At 40.7% G+C, this 13,421-nt stretch overlaps 1 protein-coding gene across 1 annotated transcript in view; it reads right to left on the bottom strand.

Annotated features, from left to right (window-relative positions):
* The window catches only part of CPAMD8 (C3 and PZP like alpha-2-macroglobulin domain containing 8), a 155,073-nt gene that overhangs the window by 29,206 nt on the left and 112,446 nt on the right, over nucleotides 1–13,421 (bottom strand). The window contains exons 30-34 of the mRNA XM_031947976.1: nucleotides 7,299–7,464; nucleotides 3,653–3,739; nucleotides 3,322–3,458; nucleotides 1,698–1,853; nucleotides 1,228–1,290 (exon numbers count right to left, since the gene is read on the bottom strand). Of these exons, the coding sequence (XP_031803836.1) occupies nucleotides 1,228–1,290; nucleotides 1,698–1,853; nucleotides 3,322–3,458; nucleotides 3,653–3,739; nucleotides 7,299–7,464 (609 nt within the window). The remainder of the gene's footprint in view (nucleotides 1–1,227; nucleotides 1,291–1,697; nucleotides 1,854–3,321; nucleotides 3,459–3,652; nucleotides 3,740–7,298; nucleotides 7,465–13,421) is intronic.

The following is a 13,421-nucleotide window of genomic DNA, read 5'->3' on the forward strand; positions in this document are numbered from 1 at the left end:
CAGAGGCTCCCAGCTTATTTTTTTTTTTTTAGCATGGTCTCCTACTACTCTTTTATAGAACGTATCTCCTGGGCACACCATTTCAGGAAGATTCTTGTACTCTCTCGTTTCTGTCTCTGTCATTCCAACAAGCCTAGATTTTTTTCTCTTTTTCTTTCAATCTCTGCAAATCCTGCCCATTCTTAAGGCCACGATCAAAGCTTAACTTCTTTTACGACATTATCTCTGACTAATGATAATAACTTATAGTAAGTTGTTATGTGTAAAGTGCTTTGCAAACTTTCAAGCACTGTATAAATCTAAGCTATAACTAATGTTATCATTAGAGAGAATTACATGAAAGAAGGTCTGGCTTGATCTTGGCAGGATTTATAGAATTGAGAGAAGATGGGAAGAAAGAATTCTAGAATTGCTTGGATTAGAGGAGCATAAACAGAGACAGGAGAATACAAGGCAACTTCCTGAAATGGAAAGACCAGTCTGGCTGGATGAGAAAATGAAGCCACAGGTGCAGTGATTCCTAACATTACCTGGGCCAATCAAGCTTTGTTTTCACCCAAAGTGCAGGTAACTGACTCCAGTTAGAAAGATTTGAGGGGTTTGGGGCAGCTAAAGGATGTAGTGAATAGAGCACTGGCCTTGGAATCAGGACGACTTGAGTTCAAATCACAGGACTAGACATATGGCAGAGGACAGATCGCTTTAGCATTTTTGTCTACCATGTCATCCTGTTGATGTATATTGAGTTTTCAGTCCACTAAAACTTCCAGTTTTATGCTATATGCAAAGCCTCAGACTCAACCCTAAGGGGGATACTAAAGCAAACAAGAAACCAGCTGGTTTAGCTGAGAATGAAAATATTGATCTTCCACTTGTTTTAGCTTGTAGTATTGAGGGATTGGTTTTCAGCCATGTTCATTCTGCCTGGGGCCCCCTTGTGGACAAAGTGTGCTTTTGTAATTTATTTATTTTTGGTGGGGGAGAGCTATTTATTGGTCAATATGTGCATATTGGGTGGAAGGAGAACTTGATTGGCCTTGAATTGGTAGGATTGCCATCATCCTAGGGGTTCCTAGAAGACCATGGAATCTAGAGAAATAATCCTTAAAGAAAAGGCAATTCAGAGCTCTGCTAGTTAGTGGGACATGGAGAAGTAAAGGAGGGAGGAAGAGGAAGACAAAGATGGAGAAAAACAGAGAAAGAGAGGTCTCAGCTTCCTTTTCTCACCTGCATCAGGCAACAGCCTTCTCCCTTGGCGCTAACAAAGAGTCCTGTAGGAATACTAGGTATCTGTAGAAAGAAGAGGAAACATGACTCTCACTTGAGAGACACAGGAAAACACATTCCATGTAAAGACTCGGGGCCTATTTGACCTTGAGTACATCTATCACAGCCAGCTATGTGCCAATACTCCCCATCAAAAAGCCTCCAGCACCCTCTGTGATGAATGATGCAACTGTAATTATGTCATCTTTAATTTATAAGTCATGTGCGTCCACGCCTAGGGAAGGGCCTCAGAGGGAACAGCTCACAAGATTTTGTGCATTATCAAGCTTAGCCTTCCCCTGACTCAGGAGAAGTTCCTTAGAGCTAGGAGCTGGGCCGGTTCCCACAATCCTTCTTCAGGGAATTCACACCCACCAGCTGAGAACAGCATTTTCTTCCTCAGGGCTGCAGTGTGAACGGAACCAACGTACCACCGCTGTCTGTAGGACTTTCTGGTTGGACTTGTTCAGTTCAAATGTCTCCTGGTAGTCTAAGTTAGTTGATGCCAAAGAGATGGTGAGGTTGACTCCTCCAGTGTAAGACAGGATAGCATATTCTGCCAGGGCCTGCAGAGCCACACAAGTGTCCTGGGAAATACAGATCAAGAATTCACATAAAATGAAAGGACATCATTAATTTTTTTTAAAGTTTTCCAGGTAATACAAATAATTATGGGGAAAAAAGATCATAAAAACAGGAGACACTTGAGAAATGTATCATGGAAAATTGATAGCTAGACATTTCTTATTGTACCAGAATCTGATTTCTACTTGTTATCTCCCTGCATCCCTCAGAAACTCCCCCGCTACCTCTAGTCCCTCCAAGAGAAGAGGGTCACAGAGCTGCTATAGGCATAGTGTTCTATAAGTTACCAGCTTTCCAGCAGGTACAGCAAGACTTCAACCTGCGTCTGCCAGTTGGGTCATCTTGGACATGCCCCTAGACCTTATTCTCAATTATGGGAACTCCAAGAGATGCTCAGCTCAATAATCAGAGCCCCCAAACAGAAGGAAGACTTGGGCTATAGCAAGAGGTGGAGCACTGGAAGCTGAGGATGGGGAAGAGGGAGACCCATGGGCAGATTAGACTTTGACCATTCTGCTCAGTGAGAGGACTGCATTTTAAAACAGACAGGGATAAATCAGAACCCATCTGGAAGAGAGTGACCAGGAAAGTGAGGATATTAGACCATGTCCCTTGATGACTGGCTGAAGAAGCTGAGACTGTTCAGCCTGGAAGAGAGGATGAAGGAGGGATATGAAGGGTGTCTTCAAAGATAGGTAGACTGTCAGAATAAAGATTCAATATATTTTCCTTGACCTCCGAGAGCAAGGCACAAAGTGAAAATGTTGCCAAGAAGCAGATTTCGCTTGATATAAGTTATATAATTGCAATATATAATATAATAATAATATATAATAATATAATATAATATACATATAATATAATTTGCAAATAGAACTCACTAAAAATCCATCAGACTTGCTTTATTTGAGCATCTATCTAGCACAGTAGAGAGAGTGCTGGCCCTGGAGCCTCAGACACTTACTAGCTATGTGATCCTGGGCAAGTCACTTAACCCTGTTTGCCTCAGTTTTTCATGTCAACTGAGCTGGAGAAGGAAATGGCAAACCATTCCAGTTATCTTTGCCAAGAAAACCCTAGATGGGGTCACAGAGAGTGGAACACATGACTGAAAAGTGACTGCACACCAGAACCTCCTAGGGAGGCAAGCTCCCCATCATCAGAAGGTCTTTAAGTATGTTCTAAATAGGATTCCTGTTTTTTCTGGGGTTGGACTAGAAGGATTCAGGTCCCTTCCTACTCTGAGATTCTGATTCCATGTGTGACATAAGGATGACACTCATTCCCCATTTGCTAGGCTCCTTAAAAGTTCATGTAATTCAAAACCACTTTCATTTCACAGAGGAGGACACTGAACCTCCCAAGGATTTACACCCTTGTCCTCTAATTCCCATTACAGAGCTCCTTCCATGCTTCCTACCTGTGAAAGTGCAACCAGAAGCCATATTGTCATTCCAAACACGGACGCACCTGTGTGGACGAGAACCCCCCAAGAGCGTTCCTCTGCTGTGACAGCCACTTGACCACTGGCAACGCCGACGCCACATCTCCCAGGAGTGTATAGGTCAGTAATGCGTAGGCTGTCATCTCTACCTCTGCTGAAATAACTGAAAGGGAGAGAGCCATTAATAATTAAATTAGAGGAGGGGGATTTCATCCCAAACAGAAGCTTCCTAGCAGATGGTATCCTGCAAAAGCAGAGATTCTGGGTAATTAGGATAAAGAACCAATAACAAGGACAAACATGCACACCATTGTCTCGGCTATGGAGACACACACAAGAAGTTGGGAATACCGGTACCTGATTGAGAAAGTCCATCGTTAAATCCCATAAACGTGTCCTCGTCAGTAACAAGAGTTCCCGTCAAGCTCCAATGTGTGAATCCATCTGGAATGATATAATACTGATGTGAAAAGAGTAAATAAAAGATAGCCAGGGTCCCAGAGTCCTAGAATCTCAGGATTGGGAGGGATGTCACAGGGTACCTGATGGTCCAACTATAATTGAAAATGACCTCCACAAATAGGTGTCCATCTGTCCTGCTACCCTGCTTATCCTCATCTGGACCAGCACAACCAGACCAGATTGTCAGAAAAATGTCCCGAGTACCTGGGTGAGATAATCCGCTCATTTCATTTGCTCACCCTGGGGATTTAACATTGTGATGGCTAAGTGACTGAGCACTAACTCCACAAGTCTGCTATATCTAGTCAATCTCCAACCACCATACCAGACAGAGCTTTCACCAGACTGCTCCAGTCCACTTGATCTTACTATAAAGGAGCTGTTCTGATTGGAGAACAACTAAACACATGCTCAGCTAGGTTCCCCTGCCCCACACTGCCAGAGCAGGTCAGGATCTGGCTGCCCCAGGCACTTATCTTTTATTGTGTACTTGTATCCCAAAGCTTAGCATGGGCGCCAGCATGTTTGAACCTCTATTTAATATATATATATATATATATATATATATATATATATATATATATATATATGATATATATATATATTATGTTGTTATAGAATATATAATTATATATTAATATATATTATATTATTATGTTGTTATAGAATATATAATTATATATTAATATATATTATATTTATGTAAGATATATATGTATATATATTTATTTTTTTGCTAAAGCAATTGGCTTTAAGTGACTTGCCCAGGGTCACATAGCTAGGAAGTATTAAGTGTCTGAGATCAGATTTGAACTCAGGTCCTCCAACTTCAGGACATTTGCTTTATCCACTGTGCTAACTAGCTTCTCCCCTCTTCATATATATTTTTAAATTGTTTGGTAATTTCAGTAATGTGACCCCATTGGGGTTTTCTTGGAATGGTTTGCCATTTCCTACTTCAGCTCAGTTTACTGTAGACAAAGAAACTGAGGTAAACAGGATAAAGCGAACTGCCCAGGGCCCCACAGCTAGTAAGTTTCTGAGGCCAGATTTGAACTCTGGAAGATGAATATTCTTGTCTCCCAAGCCTGGTGCTCTATTCACTGCACCACCCAGCTGCCCTTCATAGTTAGCCAGCTGTTTAGCTATCTCACCCTTTCCTCTCCTCTTATACTTCTACAGTGTTTTGTTTTGTTTTTTTTTTTTTTTTGAAGTCAAATGTAGGATCTTCCATTTATCTTTATTTCACTTTAGCACATTCAGGTCATTTTTTCACTCTCTCCTCTAATGTTCCCACAATCTCCAACAGACATGTCGTAGGGAAGAAGCAAAAATGCAGAAGGAACTTAAGGACATCCACCTGAATGACCTTCCCTTAAAGCCTCTAAAGTCAATGTCATTATTTTCCCTCTAGACCTTTCCATCCTCCCCAATCCCCTGTTTCTATTGGGAATAGCGTTACCTTTCCTGATACCCAGATTGATAACCTCTAAATCATTCATACTGTCAAGTCTACAGTGTCTGACAGCATTTTGTAACCACCTCCAATTTCAGCCTCCTGTAGTCTGACTCCCAAGGAAACCACTGTATTGAGAGCAGACAGTATGCCATTTATTGGCTAGAAGTCAATTAACATGTCCTCATCAACCTTAGAAAACAGATTTATCACCCCTTATGTTTTCTCTGCCCCAGTGGCAGAATTGTTGGGCACACCCCGGATTCTCCTTGGGAACACTACAGCCCAAGAGGCAGGGATCCATAAGCACAGATCGGCAGGGAGACCCAATTCCACAGTTGTATTGATCCACTGCAATCATGTCTGACTTGTCTCTCTAGCCGCTTATAAGATTCTACTCTAGCAGTCTCATGGGAGTTGTCTCAAAAGTCAGTGGAGAAACTGCTCATCCCTGTTGACAGAGAAAAGATCAGTGCAGTCCCAGCCAAGGAGAGGTTGGGACCCTCTTTGTGTCTACCATGCTTCCTTTTCACCCCTTCCATTCACCCCACCTGCTTGCGCTTTCTGTGACGCTCACATTGGATCTCGGTTGAGTTTTTGCCTGAGCCCTATCAAAACAATATCCTTGCAATTCCTGGCTATGAACTCAAGTATCTAACAAGGATATTTAGGTTTTTAAAGGAATTGTTTTAAATACACTGCAGTCTCACTGAAGTATTATCCTAACGCCAAGCATGAAACCCAAATTTGTTCTTATTTATATCCTTTTAGTATGTGCTGAAATAAAAAGATGTGGGTTATATAGTCACATTGATATGGTTTGCCATTGTGGAACAGGCCATGTCCTTGTCTCCTCCGCTGCGTCCCACAGAGAGCTATGCTTAATGCATATGTATATGTGTATATATATATATATATACACACACACACACTTTTCTTATATTCTTGTACACAATGTGTACAATATACACATTGTATTTTTTACTGTATTTTTGCACAAATTGGGTATACTTTGGCATTTATCCTAAGAGACTAGTCACTGAACTGAAAGAACCATGCTATAAAGTTTCCCCATTAAGGAGAAAACTTGGCATGAGCCCTGAATAGAGCAGAACAGTGAGGTTCCTGTGGAGTTCTTATTCTCAGTCATTTGACTTTAAATGAATTATTTCTGATTTGCAGCTAGTTGTTGGAAAGCCTAACTGGGAAATGAAGACAATTCCAAGTCTTTTTCTGCTCCCCATGAATAATTAATGAGACTCATATAGATTTTTTATATCATAATAATATATGATTGATTTAGATTTTTATATAATAATATGACTGATAATAGATTTTATAAAATAATAATATATAATAATACTGATTTCAATTTTTTATATAATAATATATATTAAGAGTAATATAGATTTCTAGGTGGAAAAGCTGGCTCTGGGTGATAGTGAGGTGTAATAGGTAGGGAGCAAGCCTTGGCATCTTGAAGACTTGGATTCTGCTCTTATTCCTAGTTTGTGTGACAGTGGGCAAGTCATTTAACCTTTTAGAGTCCTGGGCAATTACTTAAAACTATAATTTAAAAAAAAAAACCCTTAAAACTACATAGAAGAGTTGCTGTCTACATAATAGATGAAGGGAGTTCCCATATCAGAAGTTCCCCACCCTGATGAAATTACAGCAGTGGACAAAAATTTAGGTTTTAGAATGCAATTCTCCCCATGACTGTTTTGTTTAATGATCACAATAGCTCTGTGACATACAAAATGGAAGCATGATTCTAGCCATCTGACAGATGAAGAAACTGAGGTTCAGACTGGGGAGGTGATTTGCCTGGGATTCAAATTCAGATCTTTGACTCAAGGTAGAACATTTTCACCATACTAGGCTGCCTCCTCTCTGGCAAAATCATCTGACCAGGTTACAATGCCCAGGACTTGGTCTAGTAGCTTCTTTCTGGGCCTGAGGGATTCATCTGCACAATGAGGGATAGATGATGCTTTCTCAGGTCTTCTTCAGCTCTCAAATCCAGGCTAAGGGAGAGGGAAAATGGTATGCTTGTGGTCCACTAAGACCACCCACCCAGATTACCTTGCATGATGGCCAGGCTGTTCAGCTTCCGAAGCACAGCTGGAGCAGCTGGACTGTGCAAGAGAGTAAGGCAGTAAGCAGTGAGGGCGCTGCTATATGGATCTTCTGCTGAGTACAAGTTGGACTCCAAAAAATGTTTTGCTTTGCTAATAGCTGTTTTTTCTTCCTAAATTGAGAGAGAAAAAAAGTCTTAATAACAACTCAATTTATATACACAGAGATTTAAGTTTTATTGAGGACTTTCTTCACAACTCTCTGAAGTGCCTGGGTTATGTTCATTTTCTTTCATTGTCCTCCTCCTAAACCTATGACATCATGCCTATGGGGAACTCCTTCATGTGGAAAGTACTCCCACAGTGAAGATCAGCAGCTCATGTCTAAACATCTGAAAGAACTGACCAGAGCACTAAGAATGATCCTTAGGGCTTTATCCATGGTTAAATAAACAAGTCCCTTAACTTCTGTTTGTCACAAGTTTCCCAAAAATGGGAATAAAAATATCACCCAGGGCTGTTTTAGGATCAAATGAAATATTTTTAAAGCATTTGGCATAGTACTTGGTATATAAAAGACACACACACACACACACACACACATATATATATATATATATAAGTATATAGTGCCATATAGTGCCCCTCCACCAAATGAAATGCTCCCTGAAATCTTTCTTTTCCTGTAAGGTTCTGGCTTCTTCATGAAGCTGATAACCTCAGCTGGAACTGATTCCTTTCTTCTGGAAATTTCTTGGGTCTTTCTAGAGTTATCTTTTAATCACATTCTCACTTGATTATGGTGATTTGAGAACATGTCGAATCCACTCAGATTGTAAGCTTTCTGAAGAGAAACTGAGGTGTTTGGTTCCTCCTCTCCCTCCCTCCCTCTTGCCCCCATCTTTATTATCTTTAGTGTGGAGCAAAGGACTTTATAGATGCTTAATAATTGATGAGCTGATCTGCGTTACACTGGAATCTTCTTGAGGGCCTCTCTTATCTAAACTTTGTATGTCCCGTACTTACTAGTGTTCTGCATACAGATGGAACTTAGTGAATATCTGTTGAAGTCTTCAATGTTTGCTGAAATAAACCCCATCTTCCCTGTCACCCCTGACACAAAACCCAGTACATCTGAGATGATAATGACATATAAGTTGATTCCCTTGAGGATATTATGTATCTCAGAATTTCAGGGAAGGACAGGTCTTCAGTACCTCTACCTGAATGAGAATTCTCTCTCCAATTAGTGGGCACCCAACCTCTGCTTGAAGAATTCCAAAAGGGGGAGCAATCCATTCAGGATAGCTTTAATTTTTTTTTGGCTGAGGCAATTGGGGTTAAGTGACTTGCCCAGGGTCATACAACTAAGAAGTGTTAAGTGTCTGAGACCAGATTTGAACTCAGGTTCCCCTGACCAGGTCTGGTGCTTTATCTACTGCACCACCTAGCTGCTCCCAATAGCTTTAATTTTTAGGAGTTTATATTTTTGCAACTTCTACCTGATGAAGTCCTAAGTCAGCAGGTATGGTTGGCAAAGAAAGACCAAAGTATTGATGAAATTACTCCCTGAGGCAGGCAGGGAAGAGCACTCATGAGGATCAGTTTAACCTTTCAGTCTCATTCTCTGTAGAGATTATGCAGTCAGATATCCAAATTTTGTCAAACCCCTGAGATTAAATTTCCCCTGTAAATCAGTCCATAGCTCACACCATCTTTGCTGAATCCCCTTGGCTCAGACTGCCATGATATTCTGTCTCATGATGTCTTTCAAATCATCCCCCATCAACCCTCTATTCTTTCTTCTTCTTATAGCTAACTCTTTCAGGGCACTAAACTCCTCTATAGATTTAGCCAGACAGCCAAGGGCATACTCCAACATCATGGGGTGTCCTCTTTCTCTTGGTTAATTGTGAGTTTCACTAGGGAACTTATCATTAATTGTTAACATCCCTTTCTTTGTTAACTATATGTTTTCTCAATTCTATTTCATATGTCTGGTGTCTATTGTATCTTTTCATTTCATCTGTGACCTCTTCTAAATAAACCTACCTTTTTCCAAAGAGAGTGGCCATTGTGAATTCTTCACATGACCAAACCCCAACATTGGTACTTAGAATCTCATCAACACGTGCTAAATCCCAAACATATCAATTACAACTAGAGATTGTTCTCCTTAAATTACATCATACCCATTTCTCTTATTTCTGCCCTCCTGGGTCATACAAACAGGTCTGATTTCCCTTCCATAGGATGAATCCTTAAATTCTAGAAGAGAGCTATTAAGTTGCTCCCTATAAGTCTTCTTCCCTCTAACTGATCTTCCCATGGCATGAAATTGAGCCCATTCACCATGCTAGTTGACCTGCTCTGGATTCTCTCTAGCTTACCAATGTCCTTCCCTAACACAGAATTAGTTTCCATTCCACATCAGTGATTCAAATAGAGCTTGCAGCCTATCAAACAATCCCAAACTATTTCAGACAAACTACCGTGTGACCACGTCTCTCCCGTTTCATATCTCATTACATCTTTTACATTTATCACTATCTTATCAGCCATGCACTCCAATTTAGCCTTTCTAGATATCGACTGTCAATTGGAGAAGGATGCACAGATTTCATAGACTTTCAGGTATAAAGACCTTTGATGGCGATAAAAAGAAATTTACTCTAGTTCCTATTTCCTCAGCAGCCATACAATTTCTGCTTTATGGCCTCTGATAGAGATGTAGCCTGTTTGGTTAGAGTTTTTCTTTCTAACAAGACTCAGTCGGTTTCTTTGTAATCCATCACCCATTCTCCCAGTTCTGTCCTCTGGGATCAGTTAGGACAATTCTACTCTCTCTTGGGCAGCTTGGTGGTACTGCAGCAGTGCTGGCTCTGGAATTGGAAAGACTTATCTACCTGAGTTCAAATCCAGCCTCAAACACTTACTAAATGTGTTTGTGGGTAAGTCACTTAACCCAGTCTGTCTCAATTTTCTCATTTGTAAAATTTACGGAGAAGGAAATGGCAAACCACTTCAGTATCTTCACCAAGAAATCCCCAAATGGAATCAAAAAGAGGCAGGACTGAAAACAACTAAACAATGACATTTCTTTCATTTGACAATCATTTGAGAGTTCTCTTGTCATTCCAACTCCACCTCTTCCCCCTCCCCCTCACATTCTTCCTTCCCTCCCATTATTGTCTCCTTTTCAGAATGAACATGTTTGGCTCCTTCAGATGATCCTCCTCTAGTATGAGTTTGAGTTCTCCCAGTCTGGATTTCCCTCTGGATACTGTTCAGCTTGTCCATCTGCCTCCCTCCTCAAATGTGATGTCCAGAACTGAACACAACAGGACTGCTCCCATCTCAAGAGTTTTCATTGCCAAGGAACCCTTTTCTCCCTGGTCTCAAACTGTGAAAGCCCTCTTGTTGCTAGAGACTGGTCCATTGTAAGCAGTTCCCAGACCTGCTGCCATGCCAGGTCAAGAGGAACATGTGTGTACTGAGCTGGCCAGTGAAAGAAAGACAAGACTTGCTCTACTTGGCCCCAGGAGCAGAATTAGGAATAAAAGACTAAAAGGCAGAGAAGCAGATTCCAGTTTGATAAAAGGGGAAATTTCCTAATAATGAAAGCTGTCTAAAGTGGCCACTGGGGCAGATAGTGAGCTCCTTGTAGTAAAAGTTTTCTTGAGAAGGCTAGCTGACTGCTCACAAGGTATGCAACAGAGGGAATCCCTACTTAGTGCTGGCTCTGGGTTCAAGTTCTGTTTTTGCAGGTCAGTTGACCTCTCTGGGCCTCAGTTTCCTCTTCTGTGATATGAAGGAGTTGGACTAGATCACCTCTAAGTCTTTTCCATCTCTAAATTATGATCCCATGATCCCTGAGCTCCTGTCCAACTTTTGGGTTAAAAATTATTATTCTCTTTAAAAAAAAAAGTTTCATTATTTTTCAATTGTGTCATTTTTAGTATTGTCTGATTCTCTGTGATCCCTTTCTGGAGTTTTCTTGGCAGAGATACTGGAGTGGTTTGCTATTTTCTTCTTCAGTTTATTTACAGATAGGAAAACTGAGGCAAAAAGGCTTAAGTAATTTGCCAGTAATGTCTAAAAGTTACTTTAGAAAAAAAACAACTGAGGAACAAATATTCAAATGTTCTAAACTTTAGATTTACATTTTCATCATGCTCCAAACAGAAAAATATGTTGAGGAAGTAACATGGTATTAAGCAAAAAGAAGAAAGAGGCTGTGGGACAGTCTTGGTACGGGAAGCCTCAAGGGCCATGCTGAATTGTTTAGATTTTCTCATTCACAAGGCTCAGAAACTCTCAACCATTGGCTGTAGGATTTCATTTTCTTCTCTGCAAGGGGCAAAGATTCCTGAACTATCTCTCCATCTCTGAGACAGTCATGTGACAGGAGGAAGATTGAGCCCGGGGCCTGGCAGATGGCAGGGCTCTAACGGGGGAAGGTGAGTTGGGGTCCTACATCCAAACCTCCTGTGGGGCAGTTTGGAGAAGCATTCTTCTGAATCTACATAGATCTTAGCGGGACCTTTGGAGAATCTTACAGCAGCATGACAAACTCATAAGACTGGACAAAAGACCACGTACTGGCTGAACCAAGAGATTAAATCACAAACTGATTTGATCCTTCTCCAGTATTCATTGAAAACAAGTGTTCTGCAGGAGTGACAACATATCTATAATCCTTGGTTTGTGGCCTCCAGAAGCTGAAAATCTTGTTGACAAGAATTAAATACATACAAACATACAGACACATACATGTGTACATACACAAAACCCACAATACATTGCACCTTGGTGCATGTACACACATGCATATAGTAAACCGTGTGCATACATATGTACATACAGCTATACATATACTTTCTCTTTGAGTAAAGAGATGATCTTACTTTTATATATGGATCCCCAGGAGAAAGTATAGTACCTGACACACAGTAGGAACTTAATAAATGCTGGATTGATTGATTACTGACTAAATGAAATAATGGGAGAACAATCTAAGACGGGACAGCCAAAGGCTAGTTTTTGTGGTACAGAATAGGAGCCAAATGAATGGTCCGCACACAGGACAGTGAAGGTCCAGGGCTTAGAAGACCGAGGCTGTTGTCCCAAGTCTACCAGCAACGAGCTAGGTGATCATATGTGTCATTTAATCTCTAGGACTGATTTCCTTACCTCTAACATGGATTGGTTGATCATCAGCTCACACAGATTTAGAACTGAAAAAGGAGCTCAGAAGTTGATTATCCAATGTATCTCCTTGATACTTCAGATCAAGAAATTGAGGCCCAGAGAAAAAAGGACTTGCTCAATACTCATTCATTCACCCACTCCCATATTCATTTGTACAGTGGACATTTCTTTGGTCACAAAGATGAATCCAGGGGCAGCTAAGTGGTGCAGTGGATACAGCACCAGCCCTGAAGTTAGAAGGACCCGAGTTCTAATCTGGCCTCAGACACTTAACACTTTCTAACCATGTGACCTTGGACAAGTCGCTTAACCCCGATTGTCTCAGCAAAAAAAAAAAAAAAAAAAAAAAAAAAAAAAAAAAAACAAAAAAAAAAAAAAAAAAAAAAAAAAAAAAAAAACCAAACAAACAAACAAAAAAAAAAGACAAATCCTTTCCCCAAGGATGCTACTGGGAGAAACAATGTGAACCCAAATAAATTTAAAAAGATATCTTCCTAGCAAATCCAAAGTAATTTCAGGGAAGCAGATCCTGGTGCCAAGGGATCAGGATGAGCTCTTGAACTGGGGATCTTAAGCCTGTTGGTGACCGGGAGGCATTCTGTGGCTTGTTTGACTGTAGTACATTCAGAGGGAGCTTCATAGTTCATATGATTTAGGGCTGGACCTCAGAGATTGCATCTTAAATAAAGAATCAAAGAATTGATTAGAAGAGACCTTCTAGTTTTAAAATCTACACACCCTGAAGATTCAGGGCAACTACTTTGTTTAAGAAATGAAGAAAAGGAGACCCAGGGAAGATGATGGGACTTGGTGACACACAATGCTGGGGGCAATGGGAAAGGGAAAGTGATGCAAATGACAGTGGTGCTGAAGGCAGGCAGGTCTTGTCCTATTTTCTGTGCTGTCTCCTCACAAAGGA

Source organism: Sarcophilus harrisii, chromosome 1 (assembly GCF_902635505.1).
Source record: "Sarcophilus harrisii chromosome 1, mSarHar1.11, whole genome shotgun sequence".
In the NCBI taxonomy this organism is placed as follows: Eukaryota; Metazoa; Chordata; class Mammalia; order Dasyuromorphia; family Dasyuridae; genus Sarcophilus; species Sarcophilus harrisii.